Source organism: Artemia franciscana, chromosome 7 (genome assembly GCF_032884065.1).
Source record: "Artemia franciscana chromosome 7, ASM3288406v1, whole genome shotgun sequence".
In the NCBI taxonomy this organism is placed as follows: Eukaryota; Metazoa; Arthropoda; class Branchiopoda; order Anostraca; family Artemiidae; genus Artemia; species Artemia franciscana.
Genome location: NC_088869.1, coordinates 11,138,975 through 11,165,845, shown reverse-complemented (window position 1 = coordinate 11,165,845; position 26,871 = coordinate 11,138,975). Strand labels below are relative to the sequence as shown.

The window sequence follows — 26,871 nt, the reverse complement described above, 5'->3', positions numbered from 1 at the left end:
AATTCTAGCCTAGATATCAGTGTATTTGCCAACTATTCATAATATTAACAATACATAATATACAAACACACACACAAACACACATATATATATATATATATATATATATATATTTATATATCAGTGTATTATATATCATATATATATATATATATATATATATATATATATATATATATATATATATATATAAATAAATAAGTTGTCTGTGTGTGTGTGTGTCAAGTGACGTCATGTTTGTGTGTCGACTGAGGTCATGTTTGTCGACTGACGTCATTATAAGGATTTAGCTGTATGCGTCATGAAGTAATTTGTCGACTGACGTCATGTTTGTCAACTGATGAAATTACATACTGGGACACCGGGACACATATGATGACCGAGACACAGGGAATATAAATGACGACCGGAAACCTTAAAGAAAAATTACAGACTCGGACACCCGGACACAAATCATGACCGGGACACAGGGAATATAAATGACGACCGGGACACAGGGACACAACTACAACGGGGAAGCCGGGGGCAAAGGCGGGATATATGAATGACGACCGGGACACAGGGATTGTTCGAATAGAAATTACAGACCGGGACACAAATGACGACGGGGACACCGGGACACAGGGAATATAAATGACGACCGGGACACTCAAAGAGAAATTACAAACTAGGACACCAGGACACAAATGACGACCAGGACACAGGGAATATAAATGACGACCGGAACACAGGGACACATCATTAGAATAATAAGGTATAGATCTGAATACGGATTGTTTTTCCCATGGACAATTATATGTTGCATGTTCAAGAGTCAGTAAACCTGACAATCTATTTATATGCACAGACAATTGGACAGCGAAGAATGTTTTATATTCGCATGTTTTACGTCGTTAAACACACACACACACACACACACACATATATATATATATATATATATATATATATATATATATATATATATATATATATATATATATATATATATATATATATATATATATATATATACATATATATATATATATATATATATATATATATCATGAAAAGAGAAATCACCAATGCTACAGCACAAACACAAAAAAAAAAAAAAAAAAAAAGAGACAGAAGGAGAAAAGGAAGACTGTTTTCCTAAATTGGTGATTAATATAGACCAGCACTTGAATGAGGCCTTAACCCTACTCATGCATACAATCACATAGGTCAAACAGCATAGCCACACACAATCAACCATAAAGAATAATCCATGGACAGGCAGTCATGTCGTCAATAAGTATAAGGCGTCATTTACCGAACAATAGAAAAAATAATATAGACAAATAATTCAGAGGCAACACCCAGCATAAGGGCTCATCAGGAGAATACACTGGCCTATATAGGGTTTCGCCACTCTAAATTCTCTACCCAGCACAGTGTTGTGGCTACCACAGAATATCCATGGCATCCCCGCGTCAGGTATCACCCCCAAAATACATGCCTATGAAAAAAAAACAGCGAATGTAAAACAACCAAGTAAAACCAAAACCAGCTTATCTTATTAATATATCCCTCCCTTTAGCAACGATAGGTAAACTAAATATTATAAATTTTACCAAATCACAAATATTAACACATTGCAAAAAACCTGAATGAACTAAACAATTATAGAATTCATCTTTACCATGTGGCTAATTTTTAAAAAAAAATCCGCTCAATTAGAAACACAATTCAAAATAAATGGCGCTGTGACAACATTTCTCGAACCTCCGAAATTAGTTAAAAATTTCTTTAAGTATTTCTAGATAATTCTTTTGATATTTATTTAAAAGTTCGTTATAATGAAAACTAAATTTTTGAAATTGCCAAGTTAATTTATTTGCAGAAAAACCTCTTGATATCAATTTTTGGCTTAAGATTTTACATCTATTTTTAAAATCAATATAATTACTACAAATCCTTGCATAACGAAGTAACTGTGAGAAAAACGCTGAATATGTGATATTTGAGTGTATATTACTTTCAGGGAATGGGAAACTAATCACTTCAAAATCAAAATCATCTGTTTTATTATACATTTTAAAACTTAATTTATTATTATCACAAATATTAATATTTAAATCTAAGAAATGATCTTCATGACCAGCGCCATGACTAGGCTCAAGAATAAGCTCTGATGGATATATATTTTTAGAAATATCAATGAAATCCTTACAATTCAAGACCAAAATATCATCTAAATATCTTTTATTATTTGACAAAGCATGTTTTAAATTAATTGGATTATTCTTATCCATCATATATTTATATTCTAGTTGGCTTAAAAACAAGTCAGCTATAAATGGGCTGGCATTCCCCCCCATGGGAATTCCCATAATTTGCTTGTACAAATCACCCCCAGATCTTATATAAATATTGTATAAAACAAATTCCAATAACTCAAAAATCATATCCAAGCTGTAACATCTCAAGTTAACTGTAGTATTAAAGCAGTTTGTCCATATGCCTTTTTTATTATAACTGTCTATTTTTAAGAACCTTTTACTAGATAAGAGGAAAGATTTCTTTATAACAGTTTTTTTAAATTATCAAACACTAAATTAAGTGATAAATTAGTATACATTGTCGCAAAATCGAAAGACTCAATTCTTTTAGCTGAAACCATTGTTAAAGAATCTATCACCTGCAGTGAATTATTAACACTCCAATATGGATTAAAATTCGAAAATTTTTTAAAACCAGAACAATAGGTTTTAAGTTTATTTACAATTTCCTTTAAAATTAAAGAGAGGTCAGTAGCAGCAATGCGAGTTGGACATTTAGCAGCTCCAGCAATAAACCGTGGTTTAAGGGGATTTATGAAATTTTACAGTCCAATATAGGAAAGGGAACTTTTTATCATTGTCATTTATTTTAATATTAAAATTTTTAAAAAGTATTTCTTCAGTCTTTTCAATTAAATTCTCATCCTCTATATTTACCTTTTCATAAACATTAGTTGTGCATAACTCCCTTTTTAAGATATCACAATACAGCTTCTGACAAATTATGGCAAAATTATTATTAGCTTTATCCACTGGCACAATTACAAATTCATTCTTTAGATTAGCAATTGCTTGTTTAATCTTCGCATTATAAAATAATGATTTAGTGTTACTATTTTTTAAGTTAGAATATATTTTATTTCTTACTCTACTAATAGTTAAATTCTTCCAACTTTGAAAACTCTCTATTTTTATTCCCTTTCTTACACCACTTATCAATAAATAAATCAAAATCATTTTCCAAGCCATCAAGAACACTCGATGGTTTCAGATGATGAGAAAGACGGAAATTAGCCCCTTTATTCATTATAATTTGAAGATCATCTTGCTTTATTATTGACAAGTCCCTTGTTATAACATGTTTGTAAGCAGGATTTACAAATGGGCCAAGTTGCTTACAATTACAAACCGGTTCCCAATTTATATCGCTATCTAGCTTTTTTAGTATAAAATTATAATTAAAAATAATTTGCCCAATAGTTTTTGAAAATTTATAAGTTAAAACTGGACTATCATTATAATTTAAATTACTAGGAAGGGCCTGTTTCACATGCCGCTGATTTAAAATTTCTGGTAAATTAATATCTTCAATCTGCTTACAAGTAAAATTAATAGGTAAATATAATCTGTTATCCTTATTACTAATCTTATCGAACTTTTTCTTTTTTGAAATAAATTTCGTTTTAGTTAGAATGCAAATTGTATCACATATTACTTTAAAATTATAATCAAGAGCTGTATTATTCTTAACAATCCAGAAAAGTTTGATTAAATTCCTCTTGGATAAATTATTAAGACACTTTATTACAGAAATCATACCCCTAGATTCAAGTAGCTGGCATAGATCTATAGAAAGCATATGTACATCTAATTCATTTTTTCTATTATTTTTCCTATGTCCTCTCGATCGTTTTTTACGTTTAGTAGGACAAGTAAAAGAAGGATGGTCCATAAAACCATCAATACATTTAACAACAACATGAGACATGTCACCATATTTTGCTACACGATCATTTAGCCCAAAAGGATAAGCTGTACCAAGAGTATGGATCCAGAAATCCTCCTGTTTACGTAGTCTATTATTCTTCTCTTCTTTATTTAAATTTTCTAATTCTAAATTTTCTAAAATTGTGACAGTTATATCTGATATGGAACATTTACCATTACTACAATGTTGAACTAGATAGTTATTAGTTTTTTCATTATTAACTGTTGTCTTGTGTCCAGAAAATCTTTTATATATATTATTAGTTGTTTCCCCCACATATTGTAGGCAGCATTTATCACATTCTAATAGGTAAATTACATTGGTTGTTCTACAATTAACATTACCACGTAACTTGCATGCAAAATTTTTATTATACAATGTATAATTGTATAATAATTGTAATAAATGTATAATTGTATATTAAATGTATAATTGTAAGAAGAATATATATATATATATATATATATATATATATATATATATATATATATATATATATATATATATATATATATATATATATATATATATATCTATTCACAGGTGGGACACAGGGACACAACTACAATGGCGCGTAACGACTTGCGCGCGCAGGGGGGCTTTGGAAGGGGCGCGAAGCACCACCGCAACAGCTAGTATATATATATATATATATATATATATATATATATATATATATATATATATATATATATATATATATATATATATATGTATATATATATATATATATACGTATATATATATATGTATATATATATATATATATATATATATATATATATATATATATATATATATATATATATATATATATATATAAAGAAGAGAAGTTTAAATAAAGAAGAGAAGAATAATAGACTACGTAAACAGGAGGATTTCTGGATCCATACTCTTGGTACAGCTTATCCTTTTGGGCTAAATGATCGTGAAGCAAAATATGGTGACATGTCTCATGTTGTTGTTAAATGTATTGATGGTTTTATGGACCATCCTTCTTTTACTTGTCCTACTAAACGTAAAAAACGATCGAGTGAATATAGGAAAAATAATAGAAAAAATGAATTAGATGTACATATGCTTTCTATAGATCTATGCCAGCTACTTGAATCTAGGGGTATGATTTCTGTAATAAAATGTCTAAATAATTTATCCAAGAGGAATTTAATCAAACTTTTCTGGATTGTTAAGAATAATACAGCTCTTGATTATAATTTTAAAGTAATATGTGATACAATTTGCATTCTAACTAAAACGAAATTTATTTCAAAAAAGAAAAAGTTCGATAAGATTAGTAATAAGGATAACAGATTATATTTACCTATTAATTTTACTTGTAAGCAGATTGAAGATATTAATTTACCAGAAATTTTAAATCAGCGGCATGTGAAACAGGCCCTTCCTAGTAATTTGAATTATAATGATAGTCCAGTTTTAACTTATAAATTTTCAAAAACTATTGGGCAAATTATTTTTAATTATAATTTAATACTAAAAAGACTAGATAGTGATATAAATTGGAAACCGGTTTGTAATTGTAAGCAACTTGGCCCATTTGTAAATCCTACTTACAAACATGTTATAACAGGGGACTTGTCAATAATAAAGCAAGATGATCTTCAAATTATAATGAATAAAGGGGCTAATTTCCGTCTTTCTCATCATCTGAAACCATCGAGTGTTCTTGATGGCTTGGAAAATGATTTTGATTTATTTATTGATAAGGGGTGTAAGAAAGAGAATAAAAATAAAGAGAGTTTTCAAAGTTGGAAGAATTTAGTTATTAGTAGAATAAGAAATAAAATATATTCTTGTGTAATTGTGCCAGTGGATAAAGTTAATAATAAATTTGCCATAATTTGTCAGAAGCTGTATTGTGATATCTTAAAAAGGGAGTTATGCACAACTAATGTTTACGAAAAGGTAAATATAGAGGATGAGAATTTAATTGAAAAGACTGAAGAAATACTTTTTAAAAATTTTAATATTAAAATAAATGACAATGATAAAAAGTTCCCTTTCCTATAGTGGACTGTAAAATTTCATAAGAATCCTCCTAAACCACGGTTTATTGCTGGAGCAGCTAAATGTCCAACCCGCATTGCTGCTACTGACCTTTCTTTAATTTTAAAGGAAATTGTAAATAAACTTAAAACCTATTGTTCTGGTATTAAAAAATTTTCGAATTTTAATCCATATTGGAGTGTTAATAATTCACTGCAGGTGATAGATTCTTTAACAATGGTTTCAGCTAAAAGAATTGAGTCTTTCGATTTTGCGACAATGTATACTAATTTATCACTTAATGTAGTGTTTGATAATTTAAAAACTGTTATCAAGAAATCCTTCCTCTTATCTAGTAAAAGCTTCTTAAAAATAGACATTTATAATAAAAAAGCTATATGGACATATTGCTTTAATACTACAGTTAACTTGAGATGTTACAGCTTGGATATGATTTTTGAGCTATTGGAATTTGTTTTATACAATACTTATACAAGATTTGGGGGTGATTTGTACAAGCAAATTGTGGGAATTCCCACGGAGGGGAATGCCAGCCCATTTATAGCTGACTTGTTTTTAAGTCACCTAGAATATAAATATATGATGGATAAGAATAATCCAATTAATTTAAAACATGCTTTGTCAAATAATAAAAGATATTTAGATGATATTTCGGTCTTAAATTGTAAGGATTTCATTGTTATTTCTAAAAATATATATCCATCAGAGCTTATTCTTGAGCCTAGTCATGGCGCTGGTCATGAAGATCATTTCTTAGATTTAAATATTAATATTTGTGATAATAATAAATGAAGTTTTAAAATGTATAATAAAACGGATGATTTTGATTTTGAAGTGGTTAGTTTCCTATTCCCTGAAAGTAATATACACTCAAATATCACAAATTCAGCGTTTTCTCACAGTTACTTCGTTATGCAAGGATTTGTAGTAATTATATTGATTTTAAAAATAGATGTAAAATCTTAAGCCAAAAATTGATATCAAGAGGTTTTTTTGCAAATAAATGAACTTGACAATTTTTTAAAAAATTAGTTTTCATTATAACGAACTTTTAAATAAATATCAAAAGAATTATCTAGAAATACTTAATGAAATTTTCAATTAATTTCGGAGGTTCGAGAAATGTTGTCGCAGCGTCATTTATTTTGAATTGTGTTTCTAATTGAGCGGATTTTCTTAAAAATTAGCCACATGGTAAAGATGAATTCCATAATTGTTTAGTTCATTCAGGTTTTTTGCAATGTGTTAATATTTGTGATTTGGTAAAATTTATAATATTTAGTTTACCTATTGTTGCTAAAGGGAGGGATATATTAACAGGATAAGCTTGCTTTGGTTTTACTTGGTTGTTTTACATTTGCTTTTTTTTCCTTTCATAGGCATGTATTTTGGGGGTGATACCTGACGCGGGGATGCCATGGATATTCTGTGGTAGCAACAACACTGTGCTGGGTAGAGAATTTAGAGTGGCGAAACCCTATATAGGCCAGTGTATTCTCCTGATGAGCCCTTATGTTGGGTGTTGCCTCTGAATTATTTGTCTATATTATTTTTTCTATTGTTTGGTAAATGACGACTTATACTTATTGATGACATGACTGCCTGTCCATGGATTATTCTTTATGGTTGATTGTGTGTGGCTATGCTGTTTTATCTATGTGATTGTATGGATGAGTAGGGTTAAGGCAAAATTCAAATGCTGGTCTATATTAATCACTAATTTAGGAAAACAGTCTTCCTTTTCTCCTTCTGTCTCTCTCGTTTCTTTTTTTTTGTGTTTGTGCTGTTGCATTGGTGATTTCTCTTTTCATGATATATATATATATCTATATATATATATATATATATATATATATATATATATATATATATATATATATATACATGTATATATGGAATTCCCAAGGGGGGAGATTGCCAGCCCATTTATAGCAGACTTGTTTTTAAGTGAACTAGAAGATAAATATATGATGGATAAAAATAATCCAAATAATTTAAAACATTTTTGTCAAACAATAAAATATATTAAGATGATTTTTGGTCTTAAATTGTAAGGATTTCATTGATATTTATAAAAAATATATATCCAGCAGAGCTTACTCTTGAACCTAGTCATGGCGCTGGTCTTCTTAGTTCTGAGTTCTTTATTTAACATTAAAATCCATAAACAAAAAAATCACTTCAAGACAATCTCCCCATAAGGCTCCATGGCCGGGAAAGAACAGGGGAGAAAAAAATACCAACAACAAAAAAATATAAACAAAAACCAAAAATTGAGTCACCCACCTTAATAATCTCCAAAAAATGACAAGCTAGGCAGGGAGTAGCACATGATTTCACCAACTCAATTAAATATCAAACTCAATCCAGAGACATCAACTCCAAGGGAAACCGGAATAAAAGATAAAGACAAAAAAAATAAAAAAACAACAAACAAACAAAATTATTTACTAGCTAGAAAATCTCTAACATAATTTTTGAACATACCAGACGAGTGGCAGCTTCGTACGAACTCTGGGAGCGTGTTCCAGATCCTGTTGCAAGCTGTCAGAGGGTTGAAGTCAGACTTCACTGACGGTGTGTGAAGAACCAGTAAATTGTTGGAAGTGCGGAGATGATAAGTCGATTGATCAGAAACAAAAGACATATTATTACATAGGACAGCAGGAAGATGGCCGTGCAACTGTAAAAAAACGAAAGAAGAACAAGAAAGAAAATAGAGAGATTTCAAATCAAGCAAGGGTTTAAGTGAAAAACGGTTAGTTTCCTGAATAAGAGTCCTTGCTTTATCATAAAGTTTTGAAAGTGGCTTCAGAGACGAGGGAAAAGTTTACATCCAAATAACAGAACAATATGAAACATAAGACTGAACTAGGCTGCAGAACAAGAGTCTAAGAATCGACCCTGGAAATATATATTTGAGCTTTCTAAGGATTCCAAGACTCCTGGAGACTTTCATTTTAATCAGGTCAATATGATACTTGAACGAAAGATTTTCGTTAAGCAAGATGCCTAGGAATCGAACGTAACGATCCTTAGGTCTACTTAGAGAACCTCTTGATACATTTATTTCATTTAAATAAGGGTAAGCCTTTGAGACTCTGGAAAAAATGAGAAAACATGACTTTTCGTCATTTAAGGCAAGATAATTTACATCAAACCACTGGATAACTCTTTCAAAAAGGGCTATCATCCTTGAACGAAGATCAGACTCAGTTCTACCAGTTGTGCCAAGAGTACTGTCATCAGCAAAAGCAATAAGTGTATCCGGTAAGGACAAACTCTTGTCACAACTAGTAACGGATACTGGTTGACAAAGACGAGAGCAAATGGTAGGTTTTAAATTTTTAACCGCATTAATAAGGTCATTGACGTAGATTAAAAAGAGTATCGGCCCCATGACAGATCCTTGTGGAACACCAAACTCTATTCCAGAAGGATTAGAAAAGTCCGGATGAACCGAGATGACTCGACCAGATAAATATGATAGAAACCATGAATAAGCATTCCCTCTTATTCCAATATGGGACATTTTCAGAAGAAGAATCTTGTGTGTTAATGAGTCAAACGCTTTTCGAACATCAAGAAAAAGAGCAGCAGGTATCAAACTAGAGTCAAGAGCTGAATTTAAATAATTCAAGAGAGTTGCACATGCATGCTCAGTTGAATGTTTGGCCCTAAAACCAAACTGAAAATCATGAAAAAAGAGTTTAGAATCAAGAAAATCAAGAAGTCGAGAAAGCATAGCTTTTTCAAAACTTTTACTAAACACTGATAAAAGAGATATGGGACGATAATTTGCAGGATCATTCCTTGATCCAACTTTAAAAAGGATGATAACACGAGCACGCTTTAGAGCACTTGGGAAGACACCATTTTCAAAAGAAAGATTGACAAGTCTCGTGAGGGCACACACAATGACAGGAAGAATGAACTCGACAACCTTAGTCGGAATACGGTCTGGGCCAGAGAATGAAGAACCCCTCAAACAATTGACAATTCTGGCTATTTCAGCTTCAGAGACAGGTTCCAATGCCATTGATTTAGGACAAGGTGGTCCTAGATAAGACCTAAAATCAGGTAGAGAAGAAGAAGGACTTACAGAAGAGGCTGTAGTTTTGCCGATATTAGCAAAATAGATAGTAAACGCATCTTGAACTTTTAGCTCACCCTCTACATTTTTCCCGTCAATCACAACACTTGAAGGGACAGAAGGAGGCAGAAAAGATGGCCTGATAACAGAATTGATTACTTGCCATGTCTTCCTAGTGTCTTTACCGCACGCAGAGAATTTTACATGATAAAATAACGATTTAGCCCTTCGGCAAAGCGAATTGTAAACTCTTCTATAAGCTTTGAAAATTTGAAGCCGAGAATCACGCGAAAATGGCTTAGAGCACCTGTATTATCAAGCAAAGAAGCGGTAGTGTTAGTTATGCGAGTTGGAATACATGCAGAAGGTAGTGTTCCACAAGCGAGCATTGTCGAAAGAAAATCCAAGGACGAGGATGACCTCCGGTCACACAAATTAAGGTTGAAGTCGCCCATAATTACAAGTTCACATGAATGAAGTTGGATTATTTCCAAGACCTCATCAAGAATCTGAAGGAAAGAGGGAACAGACCCACTAGGAGACCGGTATACATTACCAACAATCAAAGCTTTAGCTTGGGTTTTAATCTCAATAAATATGGATTCAAAAATTCCCTCTTCATTTCTTGACAGGTCATGTCTAACAGAGTACGGAAGACATTCCGAAACATAAACAGCAAGGCCACCTTTAGCCATCCCACTTCGATTAAAATATTCCATCTTGTACCCAGGGAGATGCAATAGAGATTTGAAAGAATCTCAAGAATGATCTTGAAGATCATTTCTTAGATTTAAATATTAATATTTCTGATAATAATAAATTAAGCTTTGAAATGTATAATAAAACGGATGATTTTGATTTTGAAGTGATTTGTTTCCCATTCCCTGAAAGAATATATACTCAAATATCACATACTCGGCGTTTTTCTCACAGTTACTTTGTTTTGCAAGGATTTGTAGTAATTATATTAATTTTAAAAATAGATGTAGAATCTTAAGCCAAAAATTGATATTAAGAGGTTTTTCTGCAAATAAATTAACTTGGCAATTTAAAAAATTTAGTTTTCATTATAACGAAGTTTTAAATAAATACCAAAAAAAGATCTGGAAATACTTAGGGAAATTTTCGGCCAATTTCGGAGGTTCACGAAAAGTTGATGCAGCGCCATCTATTTTGAATTGTGTTTCTAATAGAGTGGGTTTTTCAAAAATAGCCACATGGTAATGATGAATTCTATATTTGTTTAGTTCAATCAGTTTTTTTTGCAAAGAGTTAATATTTGTGATTTTGTAAAATTTATCACATTTAGTTTACCTATTACTGCTAAAAAGCGGAATATATTAACAGGATAAGCTTGTTTTGGTGTTACTTGGTTGTTCTATATTTGCTGGTTTTTTCATAGGCATGTATTGTGGGGGTGATACCTGACACGGGGATGCCATGGATATTCTGTGGTAGGCACAACACTTGACTGGGTAGAGAATTTAAAGTGTCGAAACCCTATAGGCAAGTGTGTTCTCCTGATGAGCCCTTGTGTTGTATTGTTGCCTCTGAATTATTTGTCTTTACTGTTTTATTGTTTGGTAAATGACGATATACTTATTGACGACATAACTGCCTGTCCATGGATTATTCTTTATGATTGATTGTGTATGGCTATGCTTTTGACCGATGTGGTTGCATGGGTGAGTAGGGTTAATGCCTCATTCAAGTGCTGGTCTATATTAATCACTAATTTAGGAAAACAGTTTTCCCTTTCTCCTTCTATCTCCTTTCTTTTTTTTCTTTTTTTTAATGTGTTTGTGCTGTTGCATTGATGATTGCATCATTGAAGGACCAGATATAAAGCTCTATGTTTTTGAAAGTCCCAAAATGTTACCCTTCCCTTTTTCTTCTTTTTCTTTTCTACTATGACGATATGCACACCTTTTTTTGCATCTGTTTTTACACCCTTCAGCAAGTGAAGTGTTACCATTTCCATTTTTTCAGAGAGAGAGAGACACTTTTATTATACATATCATCAATATACAAAACAAACCACATCAGCCACTTTAGAAAGTCAGAGACTTGTTAGTAGTGGCTGATAAACATTAATGAGCACCAATACCAACAACATTAACAAAAAAAAAAAAAAAAAAACAAACAAAAAAACAAAAAAAAAAAAAAAAATAAACAAAATGAAACAAAAAAATTGGGAACAAGAAAACAACAGGAAAACAAAGAATAAGAAAAAAAAAAAAAAAAAAAAAAAAAAAAAAAAAAAAAAAAAAAACAACAACACTTAAAAAAAAACAAATCAATAAGCCATCCAATTTAAATTATATATTTATTTTCTACTCAGAAGGTGATTCTTCAGTCTACTCTTAAACTGGCTAACATTTTCAGATAACCTTATACTCATTGGTAAAGAATTCCACACTACTGGTCCAGCAAACTTGGGACCAAAACTTCCCCTCTGAGAGCTGCGACACTCATATACCAAATCATCCATATTTCTAGTCTCATAACTGTGGTATGAAGAATTCCTTATAAACATTTGACGAAAAATTTCAGGGGACAAACCATAAATACTCTGAAATACAAATATAGCAAGTTGATAATCATGAAGTTGGCTAACATTAAAGATCATAAGTTTCCTATAGCAATTAACTGTATCATTTTCACCATGGACATAATTTCCTAGTAGTCTAATAACTTTATTTTGTAAAACCTGAACACGTTTAAAATTTGTATAAAATCCACCAGCCCATATCACACAACCATAAGAAATATAAGGCATGACAATAGAATGATAAAGAGTTAAAAGGGCAGAATGAGGTAACTGATTTCTCAGACGCCGAATCAATCCAAGCCCTCTAGATACCCTAGCTGCCACCTGATCACCATGTGCTTTAGTTTCCACTTAACAGGAGATTTTATCGCTTATCAGTGCACAGGCGTTGCCATTGAAAAAAAATTCTCCTATGAACTTTATAATCATGTTGGAAGCCTGTTAGTGTCCCCGCCATGATGCAATTTCGAGATTAAAAATAAAACTTATTAAATTGGGATACTGGCTAAACTAGCATCATCATAAAAAGTGGCAATGCTTTACAACATACCAAAGAAAACACTAATTAATCAGATGAAGAAGCAAAGATATATCCTCAACTTGCCCGCTATTGATCATGGAAGACCTCTGTAACTGCCTTCCAAACCTCAGCAAAGTACGACAAATTCACCAAAAGTCATGGAAAGGTGGGGACGGGGCTTGCCAAAAATAAATTCCTAGATCAAGTACAAAAATATCTCAGTGTGAGCAAAATTAATACTCATTTCACAAACAATCAACCAAGGTGAAAATTGGGCTTAGGAAAAGAAAACAACATCTTGCTTAAGAAACATGACCGACTTGAAAACCTGAGGGCTTTGTAACAGGCAAACCCTTTAATCACTTTAGGATTTTATGAGCTGCTACGGAAAACATCAGAAGAGCTTGATATCTTAGTTAAACCAGAATGTTGGTACAACTTGGACGAATTTTACTTTTTGTCACGATCCTGATAGCCTTAAAATTACTTGCGTGAAAGGACCCCCAGCAATGCGATGAACAGGCGGCAATAGCATGATAATACAACTGTTCTTGCATGTATTAGTGCATCCGGTGAGAAACTACCTCCACTGGTAGTCATCTCAAGGAAAAACACATGGATTTTATGGCCACCTGTTATGGACCATCCAAGTGCATGATTTTCAGCTACTAAGAAAGGATGGATGATAGTGAGCCTCTTCTGTAACTGGTCTAAAGATGTGTTCCTGCCTAGGTCAAAGAAAAAGCACTTCTTATTTTTTATTACCATGGCTTCCATTTATCCTTGCCTCTTGTGGAAATCGCTTTACAAAAGAAGATTAGGATCCTTACGTTACCAGCCAATGCATCCCATGTTCTCAAGCCACTTGACAGAGTTATTTTCAAAGAGCTGAAATTGTCCTATGAGCAAAATCTCATGAACTGGCAACGAGTTCACCGAGGTAGTGACGTCTTACCAGAACAAAGACTCGTGAAAATTTAATGTTGGACCTGGGAGACTTACCTTACCTCTCCACTGATTAAAAATCATTTCAAGTGACTGGAATTTATGATTCCAGCACGTATCGACAACAATTTGTTTGACAAGGAAAAGTTTACTTAGCCAAGTCAAAACGATATATTGACAAAAATGAAGCATAGAGTCAGAATTTAAAAAGAGTGACAACCATAGTAAATACTGCAACTGATCAGATTACTATTTTAATTTTGGTTAGTTAAAACAATTCATACATGGGAGAAATCCTTTTAAGAACTTCTCTTGGACTCAGCACGTGGCCCTACTCTTGATGCCTTAGCTTCTGGGACATCTGGTAGGCAGAAAATTGCTCGAGAAGCTGAAATAATCACTTCTGTCGAGGCTTTGAGAGTGCTTGAACAAAAGAGAAAGAGAAAAAAGAAAAGCTCGAGAGTAAAACAGGGAAAGTAAAAGAGAAGACGATCAAACCAAAGCTAAGAAAGAACAGGGAGGGTGATATTTCCAATGAAGACTTTGACATCTCTCGAAGTTCCTCAACTGACCAAATGGACATTAAATATACTGTTGAAAGTCAGAACAATGAAAAGGAGAAATAGAAGCTGAACATACTGCTAAATGAATGCTAGGCTATAGCGTAAGATACCAAACATGATCAACAAGGCTGGTATATTGGAGAGGTGCTTGATTGTCCTGACAAAAATCTTAATGGCATAAAATATCTTCTCTGCTTGAGCCTAGCAAACTATTCATATGACAGGCCAAAAAAGATGACATTGAGGATGCTGAAAAATACATGTTTGTAGGACCATTAAAGCTGTCTTGAGAGGGTCTCTTCACTCTACCGTCATTCCAATTTCGGCATGTCACCACTCTGTACAAGAAGCACACCGAGAAGGACAAGTGATCAAAAGTTTGCTTTGTCATTTTTTTCCGATTCTGATTGAAATTGTTTTTCAATAACTTTTTTTTCGACTAAAAAGAAAAAATCTCTTATACTAATTCAAATTAATATTTCCCCCCATTATTTAAATAACGGTGTTACCTTTCTCATATTTACCATAAAAATGTAAAAAATATTTTTCTTAGAGACTTCTTCTATGTGCAGAGTAAAACCAACACTGTCGGAATTACCCCATAGTAAGCAATAGCCCTATGCTTTTCTGTTCTATATAATAAATATTAACAAAAGTTTGCTTTTGTATGGTTTCTCTGTACATACTCTATCATGTCTTAAGGTGGCAGAATTTTTGTCTCTGCATACATCGGATCTGCCCAGGTTTGTCAGATTTACCCCAGACTAGGGGCAGGTCCAACCCCCTCCCCCCTAAGATGGGTGTGGTAGGTGCAGTAAGTCACTGAAACAACAACACTTGTGAACTTTCTAGATTGTGAAGGATTTTACTACTATGACAAAGAACAACTTCAAATAGTTATATTGTGCAAGCAGCTTCTGAAAAACCTTGGGACCAAATTAAGCTGAAAAAACTCAATCGAAGGTCGGAATTACTCAAGTTCACCCTAAAATAACTAAAAAGTAAGTTCGACTGCAACATTTTTAAATTTTATATCATTTGGGAAAAATATTTTGTTTTTTGGATATTTGTTTCTGGTTGTTTATCAAGTGCTTTATTTGTATGTAATGAGCTCATTTAGTACGTTTGGCAATATTGGTGCAAAAAGGACAAAAAATTCAAATGATTAATAGTAAAAAGATTTAATTTCTTACACCCTTCATTTATCTTTTTCTGAAAGCCATATTATAATATTCGAAAATCATCCTTTCTTGCGGAAAAAATTTTGTATTGAATGTAATTAGTATTAAGTAGATTGAAGCTTTACTTAGAATTTTAGGCTAGAAAATCTTAATTTAGGTTATGGAGAATCCAACAAAGATGTTAAAAAAAAATATTTGGATGTGCAGTCAGTAAAGTTTCAAAGATAAAAATAGATTTTTGCTGCAGAGGTTCTTACGGAGCAAAGGTATGATTGGAGCTTGAATGCAGAACTGAAAAATTTCTGAATGTTTGAAAACTTCTTGAAAGTTTTTGGAATGTCCGAATAATTTTTTTATATGCCTAAACTATTTTCTTTTTTCCCCAGAATCTAAATAGTATTTTTGTATATTATGTGTGTTATCTATATATTGTGTTTGGCTTTTTTTTTCAGTTGTTACTTTGTTTAGTTTGTTGATGTTGTTTCGATAATTGTATTCTTTTTTTCTTTTTCTGCAGTTACATTATTAACCCAATTTATAATCAAAAGTTTCGCTCTGTTTCGTGAATGTTTGTTTCGTTGTTTGATATCTGATTTCGTTTGTTCAAAATCAGTTGTTTTGTTTTGTTCGGTGACGTACTTCATTCTGTATTTTATATACTCCTCAATTTTTAGGAAAATAAATAATTATTCAAAATTTTTTAACAGTTTGTTAAAGATTATTACTATCATTTTAAGGTACTTGCTAATTATTCAGATCACACCCGAGAAGTAAAGTATTTTGACTGAGTCAAACTAGAAAACAATTCTTTGTCTTGTCTTGTCCCATCTTTTGTCTCTTAGGCTATGAAACTGGTTTAACACACCCATACATAATCCATATACAATATATCTGAATATAAGATCCGAGAAATCCAGTTTCATAGCTACAAAGACAAGAGATCTGTGACTGACTGCATTGGACTTCTACAGTTTGGACAATATATAAGAATATTAGGAGCCTGGGGGTAAAGTATATTGGGTGTGCCTGTAAAATGTGTTAGCTGCAATTATTATACATTTTTCTGAAGTAAAAATTGTTTTCTAATTTTATGCTGTCCAAATACTTTGAGTTTGTTAAGAATAATTAACAAGTACTGTTTTAAAAAATTTTCTTTTTGCCTTGCACAAAAAAAAATGTTAAGGAGTAGAAGATTATGGGTAACATGGTTTTTATAATTATTTGAAAAGACAATGATGTAGATAGAGCGTAAGCCAATTTATTGATTGGAGGTGCCTCATAGGGTGCTATGTTAATTTGGAAAAATTCTTAAGCAAAGTAATGATTAATATAAATGTTATTTCATACTTTTTTTCAGTATGGTTTGTATTCCTCGATCATGGGTGGATTCATGTATGCTATTTTTGGTGGCACAACCTCAATGTCTGTTGCTCCTGTATCTCTGCTGGCTATAACAATTTACCCAGTTGTTACAAAATTTGGACCAGAGGTGGCAGTTTTTCTTTGTTTTGCTTCAGGAATCATCGAGATGGCACTTGGATTGTTTAATCTAGGTTTGTAAAGTTTAATTATATAGATTTTCTAGTTCTATAACACATGACCAACAATTCCCTAAAACGTGGTGGGAGAGAGCAAGAGTATTTTGTACTAAAAAAACTAAAAATGAAAATGAAACATTTTAGTCCCGCTACACGGCTTTACAGCCTCTACCTCCATTTATTACTTTATTCAAATTACCTAAGATAATAGCAAGTCTGCTTTAGTTGCTTAAAATAAATTCATTTATAGCAAAAATATAACACAAGTGGTTGAGTGTCTTCTACAAAATAGAGCTATCCCAAATCTCCAAGATTCTCATAAGGAAACAGCTTTGCTTTATGCTGCTGATAAAGCTACAATTAAAATTTGTAAGGTGCTAGTTCTAAATAGTGCATTATATTGTTTACGAAAGCACACTGGACATTTTTTAACTTCTGCTGAACAATGGATCCAATACAAATCTGCCCGAACTGTGCAGCAAAGTAGCTTTGCAATATGGTGCTGAAAAGAGGAGAATGAATATAGAGTCATGATGTCATTTGCTCTTTATAAAGTGGAGTATTCTCTAAAAATTCCAACGTATTACGCAAATCAATTCTTATTGTACGCTCTTTTGACAGTGAGCTTGCCTCTGGTGACTGTTGATTTAGTTTAAATTTCTCTAAATTTTTGTCAATGGAGTAGCCTAGTATGGTAATAGTGGCAGTAGTGGTAGCATGCAAGTATAGTCTTATCGATGAATTCTCTTACCAGTTCCCAAGAAATTCAGATTAATTAATTCATTCGTTACTGATTTACGCCCTTTCGACAATCTTTATAAGAATAACATGTTATGATTTAGTTCAACACTCCCCTGAACATTCCCTAAACAGCTTATCTGCATCCCCTCGTGTGTTGGAGAAGTAAAGTTCAAACAAATATCTAGTTCAGTTATATATCTCAAAGATATATATGATATTTAAACAATTAACACATTACCTAGCTTATAGCCCATGCCCTAAGGATCATGGGGATATCCCCAAAGATACAATTACTGGACTTTCCAACAGTGCTGAACACAAAAGCTCTCTTAAAATTTTGATCCGATGTGTTTTGAGGAATAATGGGCTCTAGGGAGGGGAGAGTCTGGCAGCCTAACATTCATTTTTGACTCTTAATGAGGGAACTAAAACTTCCAACTTTCAATCAAATGAGCCTCAGCCAATGGTTATGCGACCACACGCTCCATACAAATCTTATATGCCTTGGGGCATATCTTACAACCCTTGTTCCTGGGATCTGGGGGTATGTTTTAACCCTGGAGTCATTCCTCACCTCTTAATCTTAAAAGAGAACTAGATATTTACGCTTTCATTCAAATGATAATAGAATTATCCCTCCATAAGGACCTTATATGCACCTGGAGCATAACTTAAGACCCTTGCCCCCAGACTCCAGGGGAGTTTCAACCCTGAAGGCCTTACTATGTGATCATTAAACTTTTTTTTTAACAAATAGTGATCTACAAATTACTGTCAGATGCATTCGATTAAAAGCGGATTTGAGAGGTGGGACCTGTTGCCCTCTGATCACTAAGACTCTAAAAAAGTTAAAATAACTTCTGATTTTCAGCCTTCTCGGATGTTCATGCGACTACCCTTTCCATAAAAACTATATATGCCGCCAGGGCATAACTTACAACCCTTGCATTGAGGGCTTTGGAGATTTTGTCATCCTTGAAGTCATGATTACTGGAAGTTTTACCCACGCTAAACAAAATGGCAGTTCAAAAATTTAATAGGGCGTGTTTGGGGAAATGATAGGGGTAGGGGTTTGGGTAACCTATACACTCCCAAGATATAACTTGAAATCCTTGTCCTTAGGACTGTGGGAGGGGACTTTCGTCCTAAAAGATATATTTATTGATCCTTTCAATTTCGCTGAGAAAAATGGCTACCCAAAAATTTTCGATTAGATGTTTTGGGGAAATGATGGGCGTGGGAGGGTTGATTGACCTCCATTTGCTTTTGACTATTAAAAAGGGCACTAAAAATTCTAATTTTAAATAAAATGAGCCCCGTCCGAAGTTTATACGATCGTTCTTTCCATAACAGTTCTTATTCTTGATGATAATAACTTACAACCCGTGCCCTGAGGACTGTGGAGGGCTGTCATCCTAAAAGATATAATTAATTGGTAATTGAGTCAAGTCAACAGAATTACTGTCTCAAAATTTTGATGGATATGTTTTGGAAATGTTGCATATGGGGGGGGGGTGTGATTGTCCTCCACCCCTTTTGACCATTTAAAAGAGCACTAGAACTTTTAATTTCCAGTTGAATGGATCCCTTTCAAAGTTTCCACGAAAACTTCTTTAGGAAATGCCCTTGTCTAAAAAAGGAAATGAATAAATAATACATTGTGCCTGGATCACTTTTTATTTAGGTATGGCTATGGCACTGCCCAATAGCTACTAATTTTAAAGCTTGTCATGCTATAAATAGAAATCAGAAAGGATCAATAATAAAAAAAGCAAAATATTACACAAATCAAAACTTAGAATGATAAAGTGTCAGTACTCATACCCAAAATTAGTTCAGTTTTGATAGACGAACACTATGCAGAGAAAAACTAGTTTTCCAATGTAGCAATGGGGTCAACAGTATTGAAGTTTCAAGATAAGAATCTGGGTTCATATTGGGGGACCGTAAAAGACATTTCATGGAACGAAAGGAAAAAATTTATGACTTGTCTGAATTTGTTAACATTTTCCAGAAGCATAAAAATACAGATACTGCAATGTTGAAAACCAAACGATGGTAGCATGTAAGAGATAATAACATACTTCAAACATTTCCACAGAAGATGGCATTTTGAGTTTAGCTTATTCAGGAAAGAAGATGCCCAATACCCGTTTTACGAGTGGATGCACAACACTATTACGAGGAGTTGAATACTGTTTATCGAAGAGCCAGTTGATTGACCTAGTTAAGTGAAGTGATTGGCTGACATAATCATCCTGTTTACAAGAAGGCCAATCACTGGTGGGTCTTTCTTTCAAAAATTGAAAATGAATTCTGGCTTTTAGAATTCAAAAGCCTGGCTGGGAATTCAAATCCAAGCTTAACAGATTCAAATTCTACTGATGTAAAAAGTTTCATTGATGTGCTGGATGGCATTGTTCTGATTATTTTATGTTCAGTTGTTGAGAAACAAATTAAACTACAAGAATAAAAACCACTGAAGTAGGTGATTGCGCATCAAGTAATCTATTAATGAAGAGTGAATGTGAAGGACTTGCATCTTGACAGTTATCTTTCTTAAGATAAACAAAGTCAGTAGTAGTGGGATGGTACTGAAAAACAGCTTGGGCTTCTTGAGGTCCATCAGCCTTAGATGGTTAGTAAGCAATCAGGTAAACATTAAAACAGAAACACATATCATGAAGAGTTGTGATAAGCAAAGCCCTTGTTCCCTGTTTTGTGCAATGATGTAACACAGTAACATGAATAAGAGAGTCCTTCACTTTACATACATCATGACCTGCTACTGGAACACTAGTTTATCCATCAACATCAGTCAATCAATTATTGAGGAAGTCAAAGATTGAGAATAGCCAAACATTGTTTGAAAGTGAATAGAAGGCGTGGAATAATTGAGCATTTATTCGCAATGGGGATGACGGGTGGCCTCCGAGGCAGAAAACTTCGACAAAATTTAGAAACAACAAGTCACTAGGATTAGGTATGTGTCGTTTTATAAGGGAGATGCTGGGTAGTGAGAAGATCTATCAAGCAGAAAGTTGTACTTACCTAGGCAGTATTATTAGCAACGATAACGGGCACAGTAAGGACATTAAAAGTAGAACAGTCAAGGCCCATCATGTTTGTTCAAAGTTGAAAAAAGTTTGGAAGATTCTGAACATGTGTCTGCAAGCTGATATTAGAATATCGGAAGCTAAAGTGAAGTGATGACAGCGGTCAAGTATATTTTTGAAGCATGGTCACTTCGAACACAGAGGAAGATTTTCAATATATTTTTCTGAGTAAATTCCTACAGTTTCTTTTGGGTATCCAACTGACTGATCGCATCTCAAACGGTAAAATCTACAAAGTGTGTGGTTAAATTCCACTTTTTAGGGCTTTAATGAGCGAAATCTTGAAATGGTTAGGGCATATTCTGCAAGTGAAAAGTAACAGATTACCTAAGATTCTCCTTGTCAGCCACCCACCTAGGAAAAATGAAAAGCATTTAAGGGGAACAGAAACTTCATTGGATGGTGTAGACAGGGGGGGGGATGGAACAGATTGGCATAGAGAAGGAGTATATATATAGCTGTTTTGGCTAAGGACAAAACAGGACAAATGGCTAAAAGTTAAGGACAAAAGCTAAGGCTGTCTAAGGACAGCTTGGTGCTGCAGTGAGCTTTTAAGAGCAGTCACAGTAGTAAGAGTATTAGTAGGAGCAGTAACAATAGTAGTATTAGCTATAGTAGTAGTAGTAGTAGCATAGTAAATCAACATTTAGGGAGGAATACAAGTGCCTGAGCAGAAAGATGTTTGTGACTTTTAGAGCACTGACACTTTTAGAAACTCATTCAAATGTTTTTACAGCCTGCAATTGACCTTGAGTACTCAAAATTTGTTTGTTTTTTCCATGAGCAGCCCTAGCACAGTTTTTTACAAAGAGTTTTACTTCATCTTCAGTAGATTATTTTTCAAAACCCTTCAAGACGCTATTAAACGATGATTTCACAATCACCAGTATATCGAATACCCTTGTAATGATAATTTTTGCTTTGATTGCTGCATAATATGGTGGGAGAAAGAGTTTTCATTTGGAGGCTGGAATTCTAAGCCCAATAGTCTCTCCTGAATTCTTTGGGCATAGTAGGTTGACATAGTCTAATACGAGTAGAAAATGGAACCAGATCTTCTGGATAGTATTTTAACTCACCTAACAGCAAATTTTGAGAAGGAATCTGGGTTAAGGGCAGAATTAGATTCACTTCTACCTGACTAGACACAAGAAATCCTAGGTAGCGCAACAGTGCTGCCTAATTAAAGAGTGATGTAGGCACAATTCATTGTTTAGTTTATTTTAAACCAGAGCGCTTCGTTTAGAAGATGTTGTCATAGTAACTTGGAAAAGAGCTAATTCAATTTCAAATGGAGAGGGCCCGTTTCTCAAGTTTCAGTGACCCTTTTAATGGTCTAAGTGACCCCAAAAGAAAGTTCCACCCAACTTTTTTTTTGTTGCTAGGCCAGGGCACTTCGTATAGAAGGATTATTTTTATAACTTAGAAGGGGGCTCATTCGATTGGAAATTGCAACGTTTAGTGCCCTTTTAAACAGTCAAAAGGGATTGGAGGGCAACCATTTCCCTTCTTGCACCAATCACTTCCCCACAAACATCCAATCAAAATTTTGAGATTTTTCAGCATAGTTGAAAGGTCCAGCTTTTATGTATCTGAAGATCACACTTCCAACAGCCCGAAGGGCAAGGGTAAGGTATGCCCCATGGTCAAATAAAGTTTTATGGAAAAGGGAATCGTGTAGACTTTTGGAGGGGGCTCCATGAATTGTAAATCAAAAGTTGTTGCCCTTTTTTACAATCAACAATTGATCAGAGAGCAAATATTCCGCCCCCCTTGCGGTCTATTTTTCCCAAGCGCATCCTATAGAATTTTTAAGTTGGCTATTTGTTAAGAAAAACAGTCGAATGATCAAATAAAAATGCCTTCGGTTTTGACTTAACCCTGCAGTGTGGGGACAAGGGCTGTAAGTTATGCCCCAGGGGCATTTAAGTTTTTATGGGGGTGGTTGTTGTCTGAACATTAGAGGAATCTCTTTAGGTTAGAAGTCCAAAGGTATATTTCCCTTATTAAGAGTCAAAAGTGATGGAGGACCTTTACACCTTCCTTTTCTGACCGCCTTTTGTCCTCCAACGCATCCGGTCAAAATTATGAAATGGCCATTTGTTCATAATGATTCAACGAGCATATAACACTGCCTTCAGGAAGGAAAAAATCCTCCAGATTCCAGTGGCAACGGCTGAAAGCTATGTCACGGGTATTTGAGGTTTTTGTGAAATTGATGGTCGTGTAAACTTCAAATCGGATGGGGCTCATTTGACCTGAAGTCGGAAGATCTAATGCAATTTCGAAGAGTCGGAATTGAATAAGGAGTAACCAGCCCCTCCCCACAAGACTATAAGCCCCCAAAATACATCTGTCCAAAATTTTGCTCGTTTTTTATTGACATTAATTAAAAAAATTCTAAAAAATAAGTTTTTCAAATATTTCCAGACATTTCAATTTGTTTTCTAACGATATTTTTCTTCAAGACCTTTCAAGGCCTTTTTTTAAGGTCTTATTTTCAATATGTTTTTCCAGACGTTTCAAGGCATTTTAAGACCTTTTTTCAAAGCGTTTTTTCTTTCAAAGCTTTTTCTTTTCTTCAGAGCTTTTTGTTGAAATTTCTTTTTCTTGGGGATTTTTTTTCTTCAATGTTTTTTTCTATTTCTTAGAGATTTCAATTCAGGATGTTTTCCTCTGGGAACCTTGAAAATCCGTTATTAAAGATTTTTGTCCGCTGTAGGCACCATAGGTAGATATACACAAAATATATATAAAATCTGCCCGTACCAAGTTCCACGAAGAAAAATCAGCATGTTACAAGTTTCACGAAGCAAAAGAGTTCGCGAGGACATAAAACGATGTGCAATTTTCACAAAAAGAAAAATCAACATTCAACAAGTTTCACGAACAAAAAATCAGAACACAACAAGTTCCAAGATTGAAAAATCAGGACGCATCAAGTTTCACGACAAAAATAGATTTCACGAAGAGAAAAATCAAAGTAAGAGTTTCACAAAGAGAAAAATCCCGTCTATACTCTTCATGGAATGAAATGTCTCACTTTTACGTTTGGAGTGGAGCAACTTTGGGGCTTGAACGTTTCTGGTTTCTATGGACATATTTAGTTTGTTAGTTGTCCTTTTCATAACCAAGTTGATATTTAGAATGAAATACTTCACTTTGTTAACTTCTAAATAAACTAATATTGAGGTAAATTTCATAATAGTTATAATTGTTCCTTATTAACCAGGAAATATTTCTTTAATTTTGAGGTAGTTTTTCGGCGCAAGAACGAAGTGTCGGGGTCATAAACATATGAAACAACAAAATAACATCCTGGCCGATGTTAATATACTATTATTTCATTACTAGGTTTTTTTTTTTAAATTCTCGTAAATTTACCAGCAACCGTTTTATTCGAGTAATATTAATTTTGTTTTGGAAACATTCACGTTTATGTAAAAATAGCGCAAGTTATTTTTAATTTGTTTTTATTTCAGTAATTAATTTTGTCAAAAAATAAATTTTCAATTCAACATTTAAAAATTATCCCAATTAAGACTGGTATTTAATTTAAAGGAAAATATTGAAATAACTGTATTTTATTTTAAATTACTATAAAGTCACTGATTTAAAATGATCCCCCTTTCAAATGGGTAAATTTCAACAGGCTTAAAAAGAAAATTAAATGAAGCACAACCAAACAAAAAATGTGATTTAATGTATTCATCATTAGGATTTATATATAAGGTTATTAATGACCAGAATGACCATTGTTAGGCAATACTTTGGCCTCAGACAGCATAAAGCCAAATAAATTAAAATGACATCTTGTAAAAGTACATGCAGATCACGTTGGCAAGGCAAGAGAATTTTTCTGAAGAAAATTAGGGAATTTAAATAAACAACAAGAATTGCTTTCAAAGACCATGTCTGTAGCACAAAAAGCATTGCTTGCGTCACATGAAGTTTCTTTTAGAATTGCTAAATTGAAAAAAAATATTCAATTCGAACAACTTTGGTGCTACCTGCAGCAATTGACATAATAGGATGATGCTTGGTGAATCATATGCTAGTCAACTTAAAGTCATTTTTGGCAGATAATACAGTGGGAAGACAAATATCCGACATATCTGAAGAGCTATGTGCTCAATTAATAGAAAAATTGAAACTATCTTCTTTCGCGTTGCAAGTACATGATGCTACCGATGTTCTGAAGGATGCACACTTGACAATATATGTAAGATATCTTGTGGAATCTGATGTTAGAGAAGAAATGCTATTCTGTAAACTTATTGAATGCAATACTACAGCAAGGGAAGTTCTTAAAATCATTAATAATCCTTTTGATGATAATGGCATTGTGTGGGAGAACTCTGTTGGACTATGCACAGATGTAAGTTCATCTATGGCAGGAAAAACTGCTGTTCTACAAAACCTGGTTCAAAAAGTGGCTACTCGTGTAGTCTGGAAGCATTGCATGATTTATAGACAATCACTTGTCTCAAGAGATATGGGTGAAGATCTACTAACAATATTTGAAGTTATTACAACAGTTGTAAGTTTTATAAGAAATAGCCCATTAAGAGTTAGGCTTTTCGCTAAATTATGTCATGACATGGGTTCAGAATATAGATCAATTCTATGCTATTGTGAGGAACGTTAAATTTCTCGTGCCAAAGTACTTCAAAGGGTGCTTGATCTAAAGGAAGAGAACGCCATATTTCTTAGTGATAATAACAGAGATGAAGCACACTTGTTTTATGACACAAAATTACTTTTAAGACTTGTGTATTTGGATGATATTTTTCAAAGATACGGTATGTTGAATAAATCAATGTAAGGGGCTCAAATTTATGGTTCAATGCTGAAAGATATGATAACTGTATTTATAAATTAAATGAAACTATGAATAATAAGTTTGGACAATAATAAACCTGACATGTTTTAAACTTTTAAAATTACCTGTCTTGCTGATAAAATAGAAGAAAGTAAAGTTCTTATTAATGATCATTACGAGTCTATGGAAGCGATTCTCGTTGTACTTTAAAGATCTTGACATATCTAAATTTGAAAGGTTAGAACCCCCTTTGTGATTGATAAGATGGCTATGGTATTACGACTGCAGAGCAGAAAATGACAATTGAATTATCTAGTGATAGCACATTAAAGCAGATGTTTCGAGATGAAAATAATATTGTTACGTTTTGGGTACGAGTAAAGAACGATATTCCTACTTTGACAAACAAAGCTTTAGAAATTTCTTTGCCATTTATAGCATCTTACCTATGTGAAATTGGTTTTTCTACAGTAGCTGTCTTAAAAACAAAGTATCGATCTCTCTTAATGATTGAAGAGAAACTGATCTTTAATGATACCACAGTTTGAAAATAATTGTGATGAAAAACGAGTGATTGCCGCATTAGATTTTAATGCTGTATTGGTATTAGTTATATATTATTTTTTGTTTTTTATTAAATTTCTTTAAAAAAATTATATTATATTCTCCCATGATATTGTATATTATTTTGCAGCCCATTAAATAAACTACACTGTCAGTTGACTATTTATGAAATTTATTTTTTAGAAAAATTTCCGGGAC

General features: G+C 33.1%; 1 protein-coding gene across 6 annotated transcripts in view; it reads left to right on the top strand.

Annotated features, from left to right (window-relative positions):
* The window catches only part of LOC136028843 (sodium-independent sulfate anion transporter-like), a 120,267-nt gene that overhangs the window by 40,258 nt on the left and 53,138 nt on the right, over positions 1-26,871 (top strand). For 5 of the 6 annotated variants that reach the window (XM_065706773.1, XM_065706771.1, XM_065706774.1 and 2 more), the window contains exon 3: positions 17,250-17,445. In XM_065706773.1, coding sequence (XP_065562845.1) covers positions 17,250-17,445 — 196 coding nt within the window. Of the gene's footprint in view, positions 1-15,573; positions 15,713-17,249; positions 17,446-26,871 lie in introns of those variants that run through there. The other variant, XM_065706776.1, reaches the window with a different exon arrangement.